Here is a 21,504-nt window from a genome sequence, read left to right on the forward strand (position 1 = left end):
CAAAATATGGAAGATACGGAAAAACATTTCAGAAAAGGTTAAAAGGTTCGAAGAGCGACATAAAACTTTAGACACAATATAAGGCAACAGCGACGAGAACAGCGAAAGGAATAACATAGAAAGCGATATAACTATTGCCTCCCGTTGCACAATGCCGCGAAAGAAATAAAAATTTCAATCAATCTGATCTCGTATATAGATTGTAGTATAGTCTTCCATCTGCTTCAAGATTATAGTACATATAAAACAGAATAGTACATATAAACAGAATAAAAAATCTGAACACTGATTGGTAGATTATAAGGCGACACAGAATTCCAACTCATCGGAAATTTCGCTATTGCCTTATTCTGTGTTTCTATGTGCATTGATATACCCATTCCCAAATGTTGGATGCCTTTATTTCTAAAGCTATTGCTATCGTTAATGTTATTTCATTATTGCTGTTTCGCATTTTGTTTAGGGGCTTAAGAAAGTATCATTGACTTTGGGTGGCATCGCCAAGGTAAGATTAAGGTTACTTAGAATTTTTTTACATGGAACCCTCCATTTTTCCTTATATGTTCTCATGCATCCCTTACCTCGAAATCTTTTCAAAACGTTATAATACAATAATTTTTCATAAAGTACTTTCCGAGTTATAATTCTTGGAAGTATTACAATACAACAATACCGTCACATTAGCATACAAGGTATCCAATCGACGGCTAAATTTCCTGAATGTTGTTCAGGATCATGACCTAGATAACATTTATTAAACTCAAAGTCATTGGAGGTTGTACTCCTCTTATTTTCATTATTAAAACTGAAGTGATCTTGACTATATAAGTTTTGTTTGAAACGATTTTCCATATTTATCATAATTTTCGAGAAATCTTAATGCATTATTTGGGAGGCCCTGTACATGTATATATGTATACATAATTTTACATGTATATATATAATATATATATTATACGTATGTGTGTATACACACAGTATATACACACACAGAGTGTAACATAGTGACCATTTCAAACTCGTTTTTAAAAAAATGTACACTTGAAAAATGTTCCAGAGAAAAATTATTAGATTAGATAGTAGTTAGTGTAATGTTGATCACGTAAAAATCATTTCGAAATTTTTAAATAGAAACCCCTATATTTGATTACATATTTTTGTAGTAACCTTGAAAGTTGACTTTGAAAGCTTTTCCAAAACATTATAATAAATTCCAAATTATGATTCTTAAAAGTTACAGTATCAGCAACATTAGCATTATCTAAGGTATCCGATTGACTAAATCTTTTAAGGAGATTCTCGCGCTATTTCCTAGTGACTAGTCATTAGTTTATTCATAATAATAAAACAATTAAAAATGTAAAACAATTAAAATAATGGAACAAAAAGATTACTAGCAATATCTCATGCCATTATATACAATTGTTTTAATTTTATATGTTACTAAATATGTTCAAAACGACAAAAAAAAAAGTTGTAAGATGCTTATTTGATATATGTATACGCATCGTCTTCATTTGACATATATTCTAGCTTTTTTCATTGAAGAATATAAATTTCTTGTAAACTATAAAATCAGTTTAAATGAAACTTTACAATAACAAATTTAAATGTTTACTTTATAATACCGATTTTTCTTATACACAAGTGTCTCAATTTAAAAGACAATAACTACAAAATAAGATCACATCTTCAACTTGTAATGTAAAAGTCTAAATTTAGAATTAAATATCTTCAAAATGATATGGTAAAAATCAATAAAATTTTTCTAGATTATTGATATTAACTTTTGTATTTACATGGATATTAGACTTGATTTATATTTCATTAAATGCGAAAAATCTCCTTAAATATTCAGAGTCATTTTGACATTATAGATCTGTTTTTTGTGACTGAATTAACGCATCTTTTTGGAACTTAAAGTTAGACAGGTATATGTTTGATATTTGATAAAAACAAGAAAATTCTAGTACAGTCTAATGCAAAAATAAAAAAAAAGATCTTATACAGAGTATCCCAAAATAATCGCCAAATATTTCGTGTGCTGGTAGAGCGGATTAAAAATCTTCTATCATTTTGCAATTTTCACAATAATTAACAAGATATTAATTATTAAAAATCATCGGATATTGATTTTCAATAATTTTTTACTCAGGTACACTATCAACTTTACAGAAAAACAATAAGAGACAAAAATTGTTTATTTTCTTCTCGCAGAACTCTAAGAATTTTTTCAAAATTTTTTATCAATTTTTTTAGTACTGCATTGGTAATTATTTTTATCAATATAAGAAAATGCGGTACTAAAAAATTCTGAAAAAATTCTCAGAACTCTATGAGAAAAAAATAAATAATTTTTGTCACTTGCTGTTTTTCTGTAAAGTTGATAGTACTTGAATAAAAAATTATTAAAAACCAATATTCGACGATATTTAGTAATTAATATCTTGTTAACTATTGCGAAAATTTTAAAGTGACTAAAGTGGTAAAAGACTTTTTGACTTAGTTTAGTCCGCTCTAACAACACATGAAATATTTAATGGTCATTCCAGAACATATATCATCCTATATATCAAGATTAAAGCCATTAAAGTTCTTCCTCTTATTTTCATTTTTAAGATAAAAAAGCCAAATATCAAACATAAAATGTTTATAAAATCTATTACAATCCCTCTATTGTGGAAACAATTCAAAATTATGAAAAATCATTCATTTCGAGAGGCTGTTCCTTTAAGAGGATAAATATGTACATCTAACGGATCAAAACAAGTCTAATTTTGCGAATTTTTTGTGAAAAAACGCATAGAGATAGTGAAGTCGGATTAGTTCCAAAGATCATACTTTTCTCTCTATTTAAATTTTCTCTCTATTAAAATTTTATTAAAAAATAATATAAAATGGAATCGCTATTCAAATTTTCGTACATGATGTTTTAAAAATGAGGCAATGGTCACCGCATGATTGCGGTGACCATTGCTATTCGCACAAGAATCGTCTGAAAGCAAAGTGACACAATTTTTAAAATTAAAACATAGATCTTGTGCTTGATGTTTTTTTAAATATTGCATTTGAACAAAATGATAGCTAGCCAAATTAACATAATGATTTTTCACAAAAAATTTTGCTCATTTTTGGCTACGAAAAAACTAAGTATCGTAGGAAAAATCCTATGTCAAGTTTTCCGTATGTAAAGAGTGTGTAAAATTGCAAATCGATCGAGCCGTCTTTAAGAAATTGTATAATGATTACGCGTTTTAGAAATTATGTATATTTTGAGAAAAACGCGTTTAAAGTTTTACATTTAGTTTATATTTTTCGTTGCTAACGTTTCAAACTTTTCAGTTGCTCCAGATAAAACTGTTACCCACCCAACCGTATTTTTAAATACTTTGAAGCTTGTTATGGACAAAATAAATAGAAAAAAACCCTTCTTTGACCTGTAAGAATTTGAACCGTCATGTCGCAGATGCGCCTACCTGTCGTCTTCAACGCGCTCGAACCTTCTCATCTATAATTTCGTGTAACTCCCCTTTTTCGCCGGATTGATTTATAACTCTACAAAAACATTTTTAAAACATTATATTTTAAAAATATGTATAAAAAATCGATTTTTTCTCTATAGATTTTATCTCTATAGATATATACTCCGTTCAATGAGAAATTCAAATCGGAAAACTTGTCCATTTTGCGCGTCTTCATAGCATTGTACAGCGTTACATTGCCTTCTATGCGCAAAGCGAGGTCATTCTCTCGTTGAAGAGAATATGTATACTTCCTTAAAGAGATTGAAGTTGTCCTAACTCAAAAATTTCAAATGAAACTCCTTATAAAACATCATTTGAAAGAACATAAAAAAAGAAAGTTTTTGATTCAATGCAAAAATAGATACATTGACCCGTTTGGGAGTCATTCATGTCAAAGTTTGAAAAATTCTATTTGTTTTTACCGTCAATATATGTTGGATTTATTGCAGCAATTATTTAAAATAGATATCGTTCACTTCTTGACATTGAAATAATCGATTATGAAATTATTATCTTATGTTCTGCACGAACTGCCGATATCCGAAGCATTTTTGACTATTGTTTTTTGCAGTGTGTAAGATACGTTGGCAGAAATTCTATTGTACAGTGACTACGTTTGCATGATTTGATCTATTTATAATATCGATGTTAAGAAATTGACCAATCAGTCCATTCTTCAGAGGAATAGTTATAATTGGCCAGTTTCATAACATCGATGTTATAACCTCGGCGTAAATCGAACCGTCAATGTGCTCAAACACGTTCCGAATCATAGGATTATGACAACTTGTAAAAATACGAGAGCAAGTCAATAAGTTTTTAGAAAAACATAGTAAAACACTTTTTTTTATCGATTCATTTTTATTTCTCAATATAGTCTCCTTTGAGCTCGATACACTTGATCCAACGATTCTCCAACTTTTTCAAGTCCGAATAATATGATTTGTCCAACTCTTCAAAATAAACCTCTGTTTCGGCGATGAGCTCTCTGGTGGTGAATCTCTTTCCTCCGAACCATTTTTTCAGGTTTGGAAACAGGAAATTAGATCACAGATCCGGTGCTAAATCTGGTGAATATGCTGAGGGAAGCAATTCGTAGCGGAATACATTAAATTTGACCATCGGTGCCGGGCATGTGTGAACCTGTGCATTGTCTTGATGGAAGAGTACTTTCTTCTTCGCCAAATGGGGATGTTTTTTCTTTAAAATGTTGTTGAAACGGTCCAATAAGGCTGCGTAGTAATCGCCGCTAATCATGCTTCGATAGAAGGTAATCGATATGAATTATACCGCGTGCATCCCAAAAAACTGTGGCCTTTCCGGCCGACTTTACGGTCTTCACCTTCTTTGGAGCTGGTTCATCCGATGAAGTCCATTGTTTTGATTGTTCCTTCGTCTCGGGTGTGAAGTAATGGATCTATGTTTCGTCCACAATAATGAATTGACGCAGAAATTCATCTAGATTATGTTGAAACATCTCCAAACATTGTTTTGAAATCGTCACACGATCGCGTTTATGGTCCACAGTGAGCAAACGCAGCACTCATCTTGCCGATTGCTTTTTCATACAATTGTTCTTGCCGATAGCTTTTTCATACAATTGTTCGTGCAAAATTGAAATTACTGTGCCATGTAATATGCCTATGGCTTCAACAAGCTCGCGCACTTTCACTCGTCGATCAACAATATCGTGGATTTTATCGATGATTTCTGGCATAGCACTCTCAATTGGACGTCCCGAACGAAGTGCATCACATGTGGATGTACAACCATGTTTAAATTCATTCATCCAATTGTATATAGTCGCAAATGTTGGTGCAGATGTGTTATGAACATTATCCAATTGTCTTTGATTTCTTTCGACGTTAAATCTTTCATATGTAGACATTGATCACTGCACGAAACTCATTTTTTCCATTTTACAAAAATTACAAAGATTCGCTTTAATCGTCTACAGAAATGAAACCACGCGATGAAATTCCGCTCAAAATTTGACAGTAATCAATTGAAAGATTTGTTAAAAAATAATGTGACATGAGACTGCGACTGCCCTCTGACTTCTGATTTTCTACTTCAGATTTTCTAAGATCTTATTGACTTGCCCTCGTATCTAATAAAATATTTCAGAATGTAAAAGAGGAATTTCATAATTAAATATTTTATTGTGTAGATTTGAATAATGCTCATTTTGAATAATTACTGCAATAAATCTGATACTTATTGAAGGGTAAGAACAAACGAAATTTTTCAAATTTTTCAAACAAATGAAAGTTTGACATTGAATAACTTCCGAACGAGTCTACCTATCAAGTACTCTCCGTACTGAACGAGCAACTTTCTTTTTTCATGCCCTTTCATATTATATATTACATATATAGAGTTCCATTTGAAATTTTTGTTAGGGGCACCCTCTTGAGGAGATAATCTCTCTAATTCCCTTAAAAAAGTAATTCTTCGAAAATCGAACATTTTCATAATTGATTGATTTTTCATAATTTTGATTTGTTTTAAAAATATAAGAATAGTAAGAGACTTTATAGACATCTTGTATATCTATCTGACTTTAAGTTCTTCTAAAAGTATATAACCATGACCTTAAAACAACATTTAAGACTTCTGAGTACTCACCTCAGCCACATTGAATAATGTCATAAACGAGAAATGTGTCATAAGCTGATTATCTTGCAATTTGTAATTAAAATAGAAATCATCATTTCTCGCTTATGACGTCCCATATATAGCTAAGGCGATTACTCAGGAGCCTTAAAAGATTTTAGTCGTCAATTGAACACCTTGGACAATGCTAATATCGACAATATCTTAATTTTTAATCGTCATAATATTCGAAAAATAATAAAGATAATTAATAAAAATACCTCTATTTACAATTTATATGTTAAATTTATATGTAATTTATTTATTTTTATTTATGATTTATATATTAACTCTTAGCATGAACTCTGGGTTACGTACATTCAAGCTGCATAAAACAGCGCTAAGCATTCACAAACTATAAAGATGGGGAAGACTAGAGTAGGGGGTAAAAAGTTACTTCCTCTATTAATTCTTCCCTCCCTCTCCCCCCTCCCTGAGAATTGAATAAAAATTTATCCTAAGCGTTAATTGTCAATATTCTAGTGTATTACACCCAGCTCCAGAAACATATCTCAAAAGTACAAATCTCGACAATATCTTATTTTAATAATTCAAGAATTTTTGTGTATAATAATTTTTGTGTATTTTATTTATCGTTAATAAATAAAAATAAGTTAATAAATGAAAATATTGATTTGTAGCATTTTTTACATTATTTAATAGAAATTCTAAACACTTGAAACAAAGTCTGAATAAATATATACCTCAATATTCTTAGAAAGTGTGTTTAGCAATATTTTGTAAGTCATTTTTATATTATAATTGTGCATTATTTTACTGTTTATAAAATTTAAACTCATTTAAAGATTGTTGATCTAATTTTGCCGAACAAATATACTTTTTGAAACTAATCGAAATAATGATATGTTTTTCTTAAAGTACGTTCGGTTATTTTTAAAACCTCGCTAGAAAAATCTCTCCAATAATTTTCTCCTTGAAACTATGAATTTTCAAAGAAAACTCGGTTTTCTCGCGAATTTCAATGTTTTTATTTCTCTTTTTTCCTGAATATTTCGAATATCTTCAATTTTTCGATTTTCATGCTTCTTTTCATTCATTCTTCTTTCTAAATTTTTGGCGTATCGATTAAAAAAAAAATTTATTCGTGATTGAAAACGTGAGGGTAACATATTGATGTGCTCCAAAATCTCGAATCAAATATAGCATGCCAGCAGAGAGTTAAAATACCTAGCATTTTAAAAAAACACTCGAAATCAACTACAAGAATAAAAAATAGGAATTTGCATAAAAAATTTCGAAGTGATTTTTACGTAACTCTAATAATGCTATCCAAAAAAGTGATTCTCATCAGTTCTGATTCTCATCTCGGTACTTTTCGAGTGACATATCAACCTCGTTCAACATTCAGTAAATAACAAGGATAATATAACATCTGGAAGCATCCAGATCTCCATTCAAATATGTTCCAAAGTATATGTCACAGTAACATTTCTATTAATGCGATACTTAGAATTTTATATCTTTTGTCTGGAAAATTTTTCAAGAAAGTATATTTCAAGAAAGTATACATTTCTCAACCTGATATGGTTGCTCTTATACCTGATATGACCGCATTAATATGTATATTCTTGCAGAATAATTCTGTGAATAACATTTACCAAAAATTCTAAATGTTTCTTCTTCTTGCAAAATAGGTAAATTTCTCCTTCCAGTTTTTTCTATGACTTTAATATTAACGATGGATTTTTCTGGTAGTGATGCTCCAAACATTAACTCTGAAATTCTTGCAAGAGGAAAATCTAAAAAATATTTGTGGTATTACAAAATTGTCACAATAATATACAAGTCACAATAATATACATGTTCAGCGTAATGGTCCACACGATTTTTCAGACACTTCTGACAGTTAAAAAAGATTGAAGGATGAGTATTCATCTGTTTTATATAGGCTATAATATGCGATAAAAAATTTTTTTTAATTTTTTTTCACAAGAAAATCAAAGTCATCTTAAATTTTTTAAATAACATAGAATTTTTGTTCCATAATATTGTAAGAATTTTCAAGACAAATTCAAATCACTGTCGAAATGTCACTTTTATGATGTTTTATTGATTTTGTTGCATATTTTATTAAATAAGTAGATGTGTGTATATGTGTATATATATATATACGCGCGCGCGCGCGCGCGTGTGTGTGTGTGTATGCGTGTGTGTGTGTGTGTGTTGGGTTGTCCGGAAAGTTCGTGCCGACTAAAATTTAAATTTTAGTATACATTTATTAAATTAAAATTTTCTGCGTTTCAATTTTCCTTCAACATCGGCACGAACTTTCCGGACCCAATATGTATATGTGTGTTATCAGTGTCTAGTCAGAGTTGTACTGCTGTTACAAATAATATTACATATTTGATATTAAATATCAATAAAATCAATAAAATCAATAAAACATCAATAAAAGTAATATTTCGATTAATTTAAATAATATCGAAGTTAAGTTGTAATTAAAGTTGTAGCTTGTATAAAACAAATGAATATTCATCTTTTAACTGTTTTTTAACTGTTTTTTCGGAAGTATCTGAGAAATCATGCAGACTATTACTGAACATCCTAAATATCTTTTAAATAATTTTATAATAGTATACTCACAAATATTAAATGTCTTAAGTTGATAATCATTTTTTTTATAAATATTAGCTTGTACACATACTTCTTTCATTTTTAGATTTTTACATTTCCTATTTGTGATCCTATTAAATACATATTAATTATAGATACTTTGAATGTTAGGTTTATAAAAATCAAATTTAGATTGTTTTTTTATCTTACCGATTTATTGGGATAACATATTTGCACTTATCAATAGAAGAGTTTGTGTATAACATTTGTGGTTCCCTTAGTTTAATATTTCCAGATTCTAATAGTTTATAACGTTCTTGAAGATTTCCTATTTCCAGATTCTATACATTAATAGATAATGTTAGCATATATTTTTGTAATATCAAGCAAAAGAATGAAACTCACTTGTAATTCTAATCGTGTTTTTAACTGTTCTTTTTCTTTATAAATTTTGTTAATCTCTGATCTATGACGATTGGCTTGTTCTTCAATTAAACGCATCTTTTCTAATTTCTCATTTTCAATTCGTAACTGAGTTTGTTGTAATTGTTGCCGCAAAAATACAGTTTCACCATCTTTAGTTATAAAATCATTCAATAATTTTTTGTTTTCAGTTCTTAATTTTTCCAATTCTTTACCATCTAATCATAAATATATGTAAATGAAATCATGAAAATAAAAATATTTTTTATAATTATATTAGTATTTCTATAATGATATTACCATGTATAATAATTTCATTGCTCTTTTGAAAAGTTGAATTATGATGTTTCTTATTTATTAATTTATTTTTAAACTGAGAATAATTCATTTCTGTTATGTTCTGATGATTCTGACTTGTACTCTGTACATTCTTTGTTAACAAGTCTGAGTTAGACTTTTCTAGAGCTTGTGGTAATTTTGAATATGATGTTTCATTATAGGCAATTTTCTTTGGAAAATCTGATTTCACCGAATTCAAATCATGTAGTCTTAAATTATTTAACAACTTAGCCTCCTTGAAAGTAAAGATTCAGATTATAAATAAATTTCATGGCATATTTTAAAACTGAACTTACATCAATAGCATTACCTGTACACAAGCTTGAGATGCAATCAAATCCATTTCCTCAATATCTTCTTCGTCAAAATCATCACCCCAAAGATCATCATTCTGAACGTTTTTATTCGTAGGAATTTTTTCCTGTGTTCTATAATACTTCAAATTCTTATTAGGAATATCAAATTTTGCCCGTTTCGCAGGCATACGATAATCATCCATTATTGTCACCTCGGAATGTTTAAACTTAAATGTGTGATATTCGTGATACATGCTAGCTGTTAGGTGCATTTACATGTAAGCGTTAAATTTCACTTAAACAATAAAATAAAGACTTAATAGAAAAAAGGAATAACAAGCCGTTCAATCAGAGCTCTGGTAAGTTCGATATTACATCCTAGAATTCTGATTGGAAGAGACCGTTGTTTTTTACATTGTTTGTTACCTGCCTATTGTGTTTAAGTTTTTATAAGCTGGCGTTTTATCCCCCTCCCCCTCCATCGCTACGCAAAGCAGCGTTAAAAAACTATTTGCTATCCTTTTCATGAAGCGAATAAAGGATACATTCCGAGGTACGCATGAAACGCATGATGCATCATTTGTCGTTGTTGTTTACCAATTAATAAAGAAGGATAAAAAGGATACATCGTGCGCTTCATGCGTAACTCGAAACGTACTCAAAAGCTGGCGAAGTCTCTTACTTCCATTATGCCATGAATAAAGGAGCGTTGAACAAACAATTCAAAAAATGGACCAATCAAAAAATGTTTCGAAATTTTTGGCCAATCAAATGAGTCAAAGTCAGAGTCAGCGTTGCTTCGCTCATAGTTGAACAGTATCGAACTTTAAGCGTTTATTTGCTGGATTATGGCTATTATGGCGAAAATTAATGGAGATGATTGATGATGTCAGTACCAGCATCGCAACAATACGGTGGCAAGATTCTAATCCAGCTAGCAATCTAGCAGGAAAACAAGTATCGTATGCCGCAGGCTTTAAGCCAATTAGTAATCAATAAAATACGAAATCACAACGCGGTTACACGATACACGATAAATACACTTCATGGAACTCTAGCCTCAGTTCTGGGTTACACTAGTTCAGTTTAGTTCAGTTCTAGTACAATTCTCGTGCAGAAAACAAACCTTTTTCTCTTTTTTTATGCTAGAACCAAATTGTAATTTCGCGCATATCAGAGGATCGATTCTGTATCTTGAAATGAGATAAAAATTATGAAAGTGAGTGAGTGAATTTACTAGAATACTGATTATTTCATTGGTTAACACTTAGTAAATTTGCTCGCTTTTGTAATTTTCACCTTGTTTAAAGATACAGAATCGATTCTCAGGGCCTTTATTTTTGAAAAGAAATCTATACGAAAAGCTAGGAAAATATTATAATATCAGAGTATACGTGACTCTAATATTTCCCTTATAGTTTTCGTATACGTTTCTTTTCAAGAATAGAGGTCTTGCGCCCTTGTGATGTGTCGCACACATCCGATTACATGCGCGGCGCCAGTAGTGTTTTTTCATGATTGTTAAGCAGGGAGCACAGATTCTTGCATAATGCATAACACAGAAAATCAACCAATCAAAGTCCTTTACACGGAAAGAAAGGAAATAAAGCATTTTTATTTTCTTATGCCTCATGTTTTATGCGTTATGTAAAAGTTTGTGCTCCCCGCTTTAAGATATATTCACACAAACTTAGTTAGTTGCATAACGTAATGCAAGAATACGTACCAATCAAAATTCTTCGTTTCCTTCCTTTCATGAAATAAAGAACTCTAGTTGGTTCAATTTCTTATGCCTCATGTATTATGCGTCATGCAAGACTATGTGCTCTTCGTGCGTTTTATGCATAAAAAAAATTATCCAATTGCATTTCTCTTACAAAGTTGCACGTAAAATGTGATTGGATAATTTTCTTTATGCATACGTTTCTTTATGCGGCTGTGTAAGTTGTATGGATATACCTTTAGGCTCTGCGCACAATGGAAAAAATATTAGAAACAGAAATAAATATTAAGGATGTATCCACAACAAAAGTTATTTAATCACATTTTACATGTGTCTTTATAAGAGAAATGCGATCGGATAATTTTCTTTATGTATATGTTTATGCGGCTATGCAAGTTGTATGGATATACCTTTAGACTCTGCGCACAATGGAAAAAATATTAGAAACAGAAATAAATATTAAGGGTACATCCACACAACTTACATAGCTGCATAAACGTATGCATAAAGAAAATTATCCAATCACATTTTACGTGCAACTTTGTAAGAGAAATGCAATTGAATAATTTTTTTTATGCATAAAACGGAGAACACATAGTCTTGCATGACGCATAATACATGAGGAATAAGAAATTGAACCAACTAGAGTTCTTTATTTCATGAAAGAAAGGAAACGAAGAATTTTGATTGGTACATATTCTTATGCATTACATGTTATGCGTTATACAAGAATCTGTTGCTTCCCGCTTAATAGGCTTTTTACAACAAGCCATAAATAATAAATCAGAAATCAGAAACTGACCAATCATAGTCGAATAGTGAGAAAAATAATTGACTATGATTGGTCAATTTTTAGCTTCTGACTTCTGGTTTATTATTTATTATTATTCTGGTTATACTAATAGCTTATTGTAGAAAGTTTCTAAGATTTCAGCTTATCAGATATCTATTACATCGGAAAACGGTTTCTGATATGTTGAAATCTTAATATTTATTTCTATTCCTAATTTCCTCCATTGTGCGCAAAGCCTTTATATTCGAAAAATTTCGGATAAATTTCCGCTAGCGAATTTGGCTGTCACCATTTTTGCTGATAAATACGCAAAAATTATTCATTTTATGCGTGTGTGCAGTTTATGCGACGGACACGAGATAATGAACGATAAATGTGTCTAGTACAGGAAGCGGTGACGACTTGAGCCGTCACTTGAGTAACCTAGTGCCGTCAGTCGCCACACATCGGTACAGGTCGATGTCGATAGTATTGTCGTCTGTCCATGGCCGCGCTTGCGATGCGTCTACTGTGGTGTGTTTCTGTACATGGCCGTGCCGCTTGGCGGATCTTTACGTTGTTCCGTGGCATTCGGCAATCTGCCACTAGTAAACGTGCGTTTTTGTAACGAATTTTGCTTACTGTTAATGGGAAACATGCGTTTCTCTCACTGAAATGTGTGGAAAGCTGATTTTCGTGACGCGAGAGATACTCGGTCGATGGGAAATGCACGACTATTTATCTTTCACGCTGTTAACTTGCATGGGTTCTTATCATACAGACATTTGATATTTGACGCATCGCGATGCGAATTGATATTTTCTCGGAACGATTTCTCGTCGCGATCATCACTCTATGTATTGTTTTTCCAAAGAAATTGAATGCGATTATACAGAGAGGCATCGAGTACAATCATCGATATTCAAGGACATGAAAATATCTAATTCTATGGAACACAATACGTCTCACGTTTTCTACAACTTTATAAGAATTTTTTTCATCACACACATGCAAATTAGTGATACTTTCTCTGTTTCCATAATGATTATTCTTATCAGTTAATTTTATACAAAAAATTATTTTTTGTTCAGTATATTTATGAGCAATAACAATTTTTTTTCCAAAATAAAATTTTATGAATAATGAGTATAATTTGTTCTGTTAAAATAATACATATATCTATGAATATTATTCTTAATAGGATATAATTTTTAGGATTGTATTTACTGTTTTTAAAAAACTTGTATTACGCTTCACATCCACCATGACTACATCCTCGGAAGATGTCCTGATGCAAGTGAATCAAGTGCGTTATAAAAAAGGAGATGGTACTTTATATGTAATGAACGAACGAATAGCATGGATGCTTGATAACAGAGATACTGTTTCTGTCAGCCATAAATATGCTGATATTAAATGTAAGACTTTAAGAAATTGTGTTTAAATATAACAGATTGATGTAATTAATTCAATAATATGTTAGCTTACATATATATATATATACACACACACACACACACACACATATGTTTATTCATATATGTTATTGTAAAATATATGTAAATATATAAATTATACACCGATCAATAAACAAATAAAATTATTGAGTCCTTTGTAGTACAAAAAATATCACCAGAGGGAAAATCAAAAATACAACTACAGGTGGTGTTACATGATGGCACATCATCTACATTTCATTTTGTAAATAAAAATGGACAAGAAGCACAAATTAAAGATCGCGACGATGTAAAAGAATTATTGCAACAATTACTACCAAAATTTAAGCGGAAAGTTAACAAGGAGCTAGAAGAAAAAAATAGGTAAGATTAATTTAAGTTAATATTTGAAGAGTATTTCACGAATAATTGATGAGACAATTTTTTTTTTACAAATACATTCCTTTTTTTAGAACTCTTCAAGAACATCCTATGTTGCTTCAATTATATCGTGATCTAGTAATCACACAAGTTATATCATCGGAAGAATTTTGGTCACAACATGCTGCAGAATATACACAAGCTAAAAAGATACAACGTCAAGAGATAGGTGTTAATAGTGCTTTCCTGGTAATGTTTTCTTTTATAAAGATGTCAGATTTTTGCTCAACACATAAATTATAAATAATGGATTAATCAAATTTTTTAGGCAGATATCAAGCCACAAACTGATGGTTGCAATGGATTAAAATACAATTTAACTGTCGATGTGATAGAATGTATATTTAAGACTTATCCAGCTGTTAAAAGAAAACATCAAGAAAATGTGCCTCATAAAATGTCAGAGTCGGATTTCTGGACAAAATTCTTTCAATCACATTATTTTCACAGAGACCGTATCAATACTGGGACCAAGGATCTTTTTACCGAATGTGCCAAAATAGATGATCAAGAACTTAAGAAAGATCTTCAAACTGGGATAAATGATCCTTTGGTAGATATTACTTCCTTCGAAGATCAAACACTAGATGAAAATTATGGAAATGGTTGTAGTAAAGCAGATAAAACATCTGGAAATATAGTACATCAAAATATGATCAAGAGATTTAATCAACATAGCATAATGGTTATGAAAGCTAGCACTGCCAAACAGTTGATACAAACTAATCAACCACAATTAAATGGATCTACACCATCTGCAAGTAAAATAGCAAACAACGAACCAGATGATGAACCAAAGACTAAAAAAGTACAACTTTCCATTCCATTTGATGCATTTATAATTTATGTTTGGTAAGATTGAGGATGATTTATTTAATCTTTTTAAATACATTTTTACAGCGTAGAATACAAGAGAAGATAACTTATGATGATCTTGATAAGAGCTGTGACATAAATACAAATAATGGAGCACCGTTAAATCTGATGCATGTAGATAGATATTTGCATGGACCTATACCAGACTATGGAAGTACAGAACCAACTTCGGAAGAATTGTTCATTACATTAAATCACTTAAAAAAAGAAGCTTCTGGATGGTTATCTGGTAGTACATTACCGCGACAAACAGCTACTTCTTTAGTTAGTCCAGCTGCGGCAGTATCAGCTTTAGGTGAATTAACACCTGGTGGATCTTTAATGAAAGGTTTCCGAGAAGAAAGTCTTGGACGTAAGAATATATTCTTCATATTACAAATGACATAGTATATATAATTCACTTGTCTTAGCGTCGAGACAGTATCGTGTCTCCAGATATTCAGTAAATTATTATTAGTGACTTTACATTCTTTAGTGATTTTAATGTGAAATAATTTACATATATATATGTAGATATAAATACATAAATATAGATAAATAATTATGTAAATATACATATTACAGAGTTAATACCGAAAGATTTAGAGAAGGAATTACGTAACGTGTATGTGTGTATATGTGAGTTGTTGAAACATTTTTGGCGAAGTTTTCCTCCGACAACACCACAGCTTGAAGAAAAAGCAATCAGAATGCACGAAGCTTTACATAGATTTCATTCCGCTAAATTAAAACCCTTTGAAGTAAGTAAATGTTTATTTCACATATACAAATAAGCAGCATTTATTCATTTATACAAAATTCATTATTTTATAATATACGAATTCCATTTCTCCCAGGATCGTGTGCAAAGAGAATTCTCTGCGGTTAGTCAGCACTTAACGAATCATCTTAATCAATTGTTAACTACCGCATATAGGAAATTTGCGGTATGGCAACAGCGAAAAATGCAAATGAGGTAGCCCTTCATTAAGATCCCCGTAAAACAGTAACGTTTAAATAAAGCAGCAATATTGGTCACATATTGCATTTCTTAATGTTACCGTAATTAGATATTAACATCGATGTATTTTACAAGAAAAAAACCAAAGCTATGCCAGATATATGCATCCAGACTACCACATACTATTTATTTATTTTTTTTAACGCGATTACAACTTTTTTAAATTTCGTTTTTTAAACTCCAAATCCAATCAAATCCAATCACGATAATACGTTAATTTGCTTATAAGAAATACAATTTTCAGCTTATTTATTTATAACAAATACATTTTAAAATGCACAGACATTCTAAAAATATCTTACATTCTGGAAAATATGTGTTTATAAATTTATGTAAGAAAATTATGTAGTTGTAGTTATCTATCATCTATAATATGCGACTGTTTTAGTTCAACTTGTAAGAGAGATGGATGATTACAAATATTGTATGATATCAAAGTAACTATGATATTGCCACTGTATAATCAAGTTTGTTAAAAGTTAGTTAATTTGTTTTGATAATGCCTTCGTGATTTTAATTTTATGATTATATTTTATTGATTCATACACATACTTTGTTACTTTATTTATTACTTTATTATTTGATTTTTACTTATTTTCATAATATACGAAGATTGAAATCGACGAAAAACGATCTTTTTTTGCAGTTACAATTGAGTTAATACATTTAAATCTCTAGATATCTCAACGAAGTTGTAATTTCCTATCATTTATTCTACCACAGTGGCATTGGTATACTTTATGATATCTGCGATATACTCAACTAAATGTCTTAATTGTTGAATCCTATTTTTCTCTCGTGCTACTAGATATGGTGATCTGAATTTTCGTAAACTATTGATCTTTACCATAGCGATAAATTTGGCAGTTTTAAGAATATAATCTATATTTCTCAATTGATTGACGCTATTATAATTATTATTTAAGGACCAGTGACGAGAAAACTCATTTACACTTTATTTGCGGTGCAGATACGTGCATTCCACCATATATTTGGCCTTGTAGAAAAAATATTTTGTCATGAAACTTGTTTTTTACTTATATTTTACGAAACTAAAGCTTCCTAAAGAGCCGAATTGAAATTTTATTTTTAAAGATAGTATAATAAATAAAATTATCTGTTTGTTACTCACCTACCTGATATAATTGCGAGGTACCATATTTTGTCTCATAGAAACTATTTCGTCAATGATTTTTTTTATGAAGCTGCAAAGGTGCATACAGAATTTATACCGATTTTGCAATTAAGTAGTTTAAACATAATAAATAAAATTTGAACCTCAACTGCATTACAATGCAAATCGAATGAAATATTGAATTTTTATTGTATCCTTTTTTCTGAAAAAAAAAAAAGGAAATGCTCTGTACGCGTCTTCAGCTGATTTTCCTAATTGTGAATATCATAATTATATTGTGATTTTCTCAATATTATATATAGCTATAATTTAGGATGAAAGAAATTTGTTTTCGACAGAGATCTCCACCGTGATTCCTGCCGCCCTAAGAGCCAGTTGTTCCATCTTCGAATAAACTACATATAACTTACCTATTGGATAAACAAAAGAGTAAGAGCATAAGAGAGTAAGACAGTAAGATAGTGAATTGAAATTAACGAAAGGTGGAACAACTCAGTCTAAGTAGTAAAATATATTCTTACATTATGATTATAATAAATATTGTGATGACGAATTTTCAATATCACATGGATTTTCTCTTTTACCTTACTCTTTCATTTTTAATACATATATCTCTCCCGTACTTTAAAAGTGATATTTAAAAAATGTGATTTTCAAGTTATTACTATAATATATACACAGTAGCGCAACTTCAGATTTCAGCGGGCGTAAAATTGAACTGCACATACGCAAACTAAGGAGGTAAACTAAGGAGTAATTATATAACTGACTTTCTGTTGCACTTCTTTCTATTTCTCTATAATCATAAATGCTCAATAGACATCTTATGATAGAAGTATGGAAGAAAAAATACGAACAGCGTTATGCGCACACACACACACACACACAAAATTAAGGTGCAAATTCACGCAGCGAGTAATTGCTTTTTGCTAAAATTTTTCGGCTTTTAGCGAATGTTTGTGAATATTCGACACAAGTTACAAATCTGGAGACACTAGTAGTGTCTCGACGCTAATTTACATAAATATGCAAAGATCGTCTATATGCAAAATAGAAATAATAAAGAAGAAAATTAAAAAAGAAAAATTATATATATTCAATTTAATTAGGACATCGAATATGTTCACATTGTATAAAATTACGAATTATATCTTATATTGGGTCCAGAAAGTTCGTGCCGATGTTGAAGGAAAATTGAAACACAGAGATTTAAATTTTATATATTTATTAAATTATATAGGTTAGTCGGCACGAACTTTTCGGACAACCCAATAAATAATATTAAACCTATAAGATACAAACAATGGTCAACTGAAATATAGCTGCAACTGCAGCTGCTTTCCTTTTTCGTGCATTTATTTAGTAAAAATATACTGACATACAATTTAATAACCATTACATTTGTTAGTTATACCAAGTAATTTAATTTATAACTGTTCTCCATTTAAAATAATTTTAAAAAATTTTATTTCCAATTTATTCAGTATTTATTAAATATGTATATAACATTTAAGAGCACTTTTAAGCCCTAAACACAATGGCAATAGTGATAGCGATAGGAACAGAGGAATCCAACATACGGGAATGCAGCCCATATGCCAATGCATATAGGACTTATGTGCATTGACATATGGGCTGCGGTCAATTTCCAGGTCATTATAATGGCCATTTTCAACGCTTTTCAATACTTCTAGTCTTATTTGACGTGTGTAATGAACAATAAAGACAGAATAATGATTACGCTTAATGCACGTGAACATCCAAATCGAATGTCCAAATAACTATACATTTCCTCTGTTCCTATCGCTATTTCCAGCAAACGAGAATGGATTGAAATGAATTGAAATGGATTAAGATTTTTAGAAATATTAATTCACGAATGTTAAAATGAATGCTTTTCAATCCTGAATGCATTTATAGGCATATCTCTATGTAGCATATCTCTATGTCTTTCAATCTAAAAATATTAGCTTTTTCTGTGTATTATGAATACTATTAAATTCAAAATTTTATAATAGGACATGCAGTTTTTCAATCCAATTGCATCCAATTGAATTTAATTGAATCCAATTGAATCCAATTAAATCTAAAAAAAAGTATTCGCTATTTAAAATATGCATTCGAAAAAAATGTCAATCCATTTTAATCCATTCTCGTTTGCTGGTCGCTATTGCTATAACTATTTCTATCGTTGTTGCCTTCATTGTGTTTAGGGCTTAAGCGAGGAGCACAGACTCTTACATAACGCATAAATACATAATGCATAAAAAATGTACCAATCAAAATCCTTCGTTTCCTTCCTTTTCATAAAGAACTATAATTGGTTGGATTTTTTATGTTTTATATGTTATGCGTTATGCAGATTAAGAATCTGTGCTCCCTGCTTAAAGATATATTCACTCAAAGTTTCATAGCAACATAAACGTATGGATAAAGAAAATTATCCAATCGCATTTCTCCTATGAAGACGTAAAATGTGATTGGATAATTGTAAAGAGGCCATTCCACACAACTTGAATAGCCGCATAAATGTGCATAAAAAAAATCATCATCAGTCTTTATTTCATGGAAATAAAGGACTTCGATTGATACGTTTTCTTATGCACGTGTTATGGGTTATGCAAGAATGTGTTTCACGTTTTACACGATACATTTATGTCTTCGACACACCAGCACGATATTCGTCGCATACGACTCGCGACATTCAATGAGAATATATCATGGCTTCTGCACACTGGACGCGATAACACTTGTCGCGCGGCAAAATGAGATGTGGTAAACAATGAACTTACTCTGTATTCATTAATCGGGTTTAACCGTAGTTATGAAATTAGCCAATCATAGCTGTTTTTCGGAAGAATGAAATGACTGTGATTGGCTAGTTTCATAATTATGGATGTTATTAAATCCGATTAAGGGTATCGTGTAAATGTAGTCATTGGCCATAGTTTCCAAACCGAGGATTCAAACCTATTACATAACATTTTCCCGAAAAACTAGACTAGAAAATGTTATGATACTAAAAATGATACTAATAAAAATCTCTAAGCAACACAATTTTATTTTTTTAATTTTAAACGAATTAGTAACAGCGTTGAAGTAATAAGTCCATAAGAATTTAAGCACGACATTGTCGTACACTTATTTAGACTTAAATTGTAGACGTAAGTAACGCACAAGCTTTCAAGTATGACGTACAACTTATTGCCGTGTCTCTAAGAGACATACGTCATACGCCAAAGCTTGTGCATTACTTACGTCTACAATTTAAATCTCTAAGTAAGTGTTATTCTTGTACTCAGGTCCTAAATTCTATAAGTCCACAAACTTACTACTTAAACAGTGATACTAATCCATATAAATTAAAATTGTATTGCCTATGGATTTTTGTAAATACTAATTTTTCAGTCTAGTTTTTCGGAAAAGTGTCATGTAACCTTCAAATCAGAATGCAAGAATTACAATCGATTATTTCTTTGTTACAGTCGAACAATAGGGGAATGTTCGACTGTAATTGGTTAGTTCTTGCATTCTGATCTGGTTCAAACCTTCGGTGGAAACTAGACCATTGTTATGCAACCACACACATGCAACGTTCATTAAAACTGTGTTCTAAAATTTACTGTCAGTACTGAAAATCTATAGTGCACATAATGGAAATTGTAGCATTTTCAGTACTAGTAGTAGAATAGAAATCATTTACACTTCAGCATATACAAGCCAAGAAGGGGACTTGGTTTACAGAAATATTTAACTCATTCACACTTACACTCCTCTCCCGTCTTTATCTTACAGCTACAAACCTGAACTATTACTATTTCTCTACAACTATTACTATTTCTCTTTTACCTATACATAATCTCTATATCACAGCCCTATCACAGTCTATTAATGTCCATATCCCATTTCTTATTTCCCTTTATTTCTACATAGCATTTCTTTATCCGTACTTATCTCCCCTTGTATTCTTTAACTATATGTTCCATCTACATTTTATTCTTTTTATTTTCTATTGGTTTCATTACAATGCATTTCCTTAACTTATAAATAGATAATAAGTACTTCCAATTGACTATAACTAACTATAATATACTACATTACAATCTTATACTCTCACAGCTTTGTTGTCTTACAAAATATTATAATTATAATATTCATTCCTTGTCTTTACATTATTATGTTTATCTTTACAATAGTCTCTATTTATATCTTTTCTTTTCTCTCTCCTTTCTTTTCTTTTCTTTTTATTATTTCCTTTTCTCTATTCTTTCATAGTTTTATTAGCGTTTTTCCTTTAAGTTTACTCA

At 30.5% G+C, this 21,504-nt stretch overlaps 2 protein-coding genes across 3 annotated transcripts in view; one reads left to right on the forward strand and one right to left on the reverse strand.

The window, feature by feature from the left end:
• The window catches only part of LOC108693265, a 60,904-nt gene extending 50,832 nt beyond the window's left edge, over nucleotides 1–10,072 (reverse strand). The window contains exons 1-6 of the mRNA XM_018202137.1: nucleotides 9,829–10,072; nucleotides 9,480–9,753; nucleotides 9,162–9,397; nucleotides 8,967–9,097; nucleotides 8,787–8,887; nucleotides 7,799–7,939 (exon numbers count right to left, since the gene is read on the reverse strand). Coding sequence (XP_018057626.1) covers nucleotides 7,799–7,939; nucleotides 8,787–8,887; nucleotides 8,967–9,097; nucleotides 9,162–9,397; nucleotides 9,480–9,753; nucleotides 9,829–10,068 — 1,123 coding nt within the window. The 5' untranslated portion in view covers nucleotides 10,069–10,072. The remainder of the gene's footprint in view (nucleotides 1–7,798; nucleotides 7,940–8,786; nucleotides 8,888–8,966; nucleotides 9,098–9,161; nucleotides 9,398–9,479; nucleotides 9,754–9,828) is intronic.
• A 2,665-nt stretch (nucleotides 10,073–12,737) lies between these two features.
• Nucleotides 12,738–17,764, forward strand: LOC108693298 (general transcription factor IIH subunit 1). Of its 2 annotated transcripts, none has more exons than XM_018202185.1 (8): nucleotides 12,738–12,923; nucleotides 13,525–13,727; nucleotides 13,928–14,129; nucleotides 14,219–14,375; nucleotides 14,455–14,994; nucleotides 15,087–15,414; nucleotides 15,627–15,802; nucleotides 15,899–17,764. In XM_018202185.1, the coding sequence occupies exons 2-8, from the start codon at nucleotides 13,574–13,576 to the stop codon at nucleotides 16,019–16,021; spliced, it is 1,680 nt and encodes a 559-aa protein (XP_018057674.1). In that variant the 5' UTR covers nucleotides 12,738–12,923; nucleotides 13,525–13,573; the 3' UTR covers nucleotides 16,022–17,764. The 2 variants fall into 2 exon arrangements, with proteins under 2 accessions (XP_018057674.1, XP_018057665.1); XM_018202176.1 differs by having other exon boundaries at nucleotides 12,738–12,843.
• The last annotated feature ends 3,740 nt before the right edge of the window (nucleotides 17,765–21,504 follow it).

Source organism: Atta colombica, unplaced genomic scaffold (assembly GCF_001594045.1).
Source record: "Atta colombica isolate Treedump-2 unplaced genomic scaffold, Acol1.0 scaffold109, whole genome shotgun sequence".
Taxonomy (NCBI): domain Eukaryota; kingdom Metazoa; phylum Arthropoda; class Insecta; order Hymenoptera; family Formicidae; genus Atta; species Atta colombica.

Excerpts from the sequence above, each read along its gene's own strand:
- LOC108693298 (XM_018202176.1), top strand. The coding sequence starts at position 12,815 with ATGGCCGCGCTTGCGATGCGTCTACTGTG. Across the intron at positions 14,995-15,086 it reads ATGAACCAAAGACTAAAAAA|CGTAGAATACAAGAGAAGAT; the intron begins GTACAACTTTCC and ends ACATTTTTACAG. Across the intron at positions 15,803-15,898 it reads CTAAATTAAAACCCTTTGAA|GATCGTGTGCAAAGAGAATT; the intron begins GTAAGTAAATGT and ends CATTTCTCCCAG.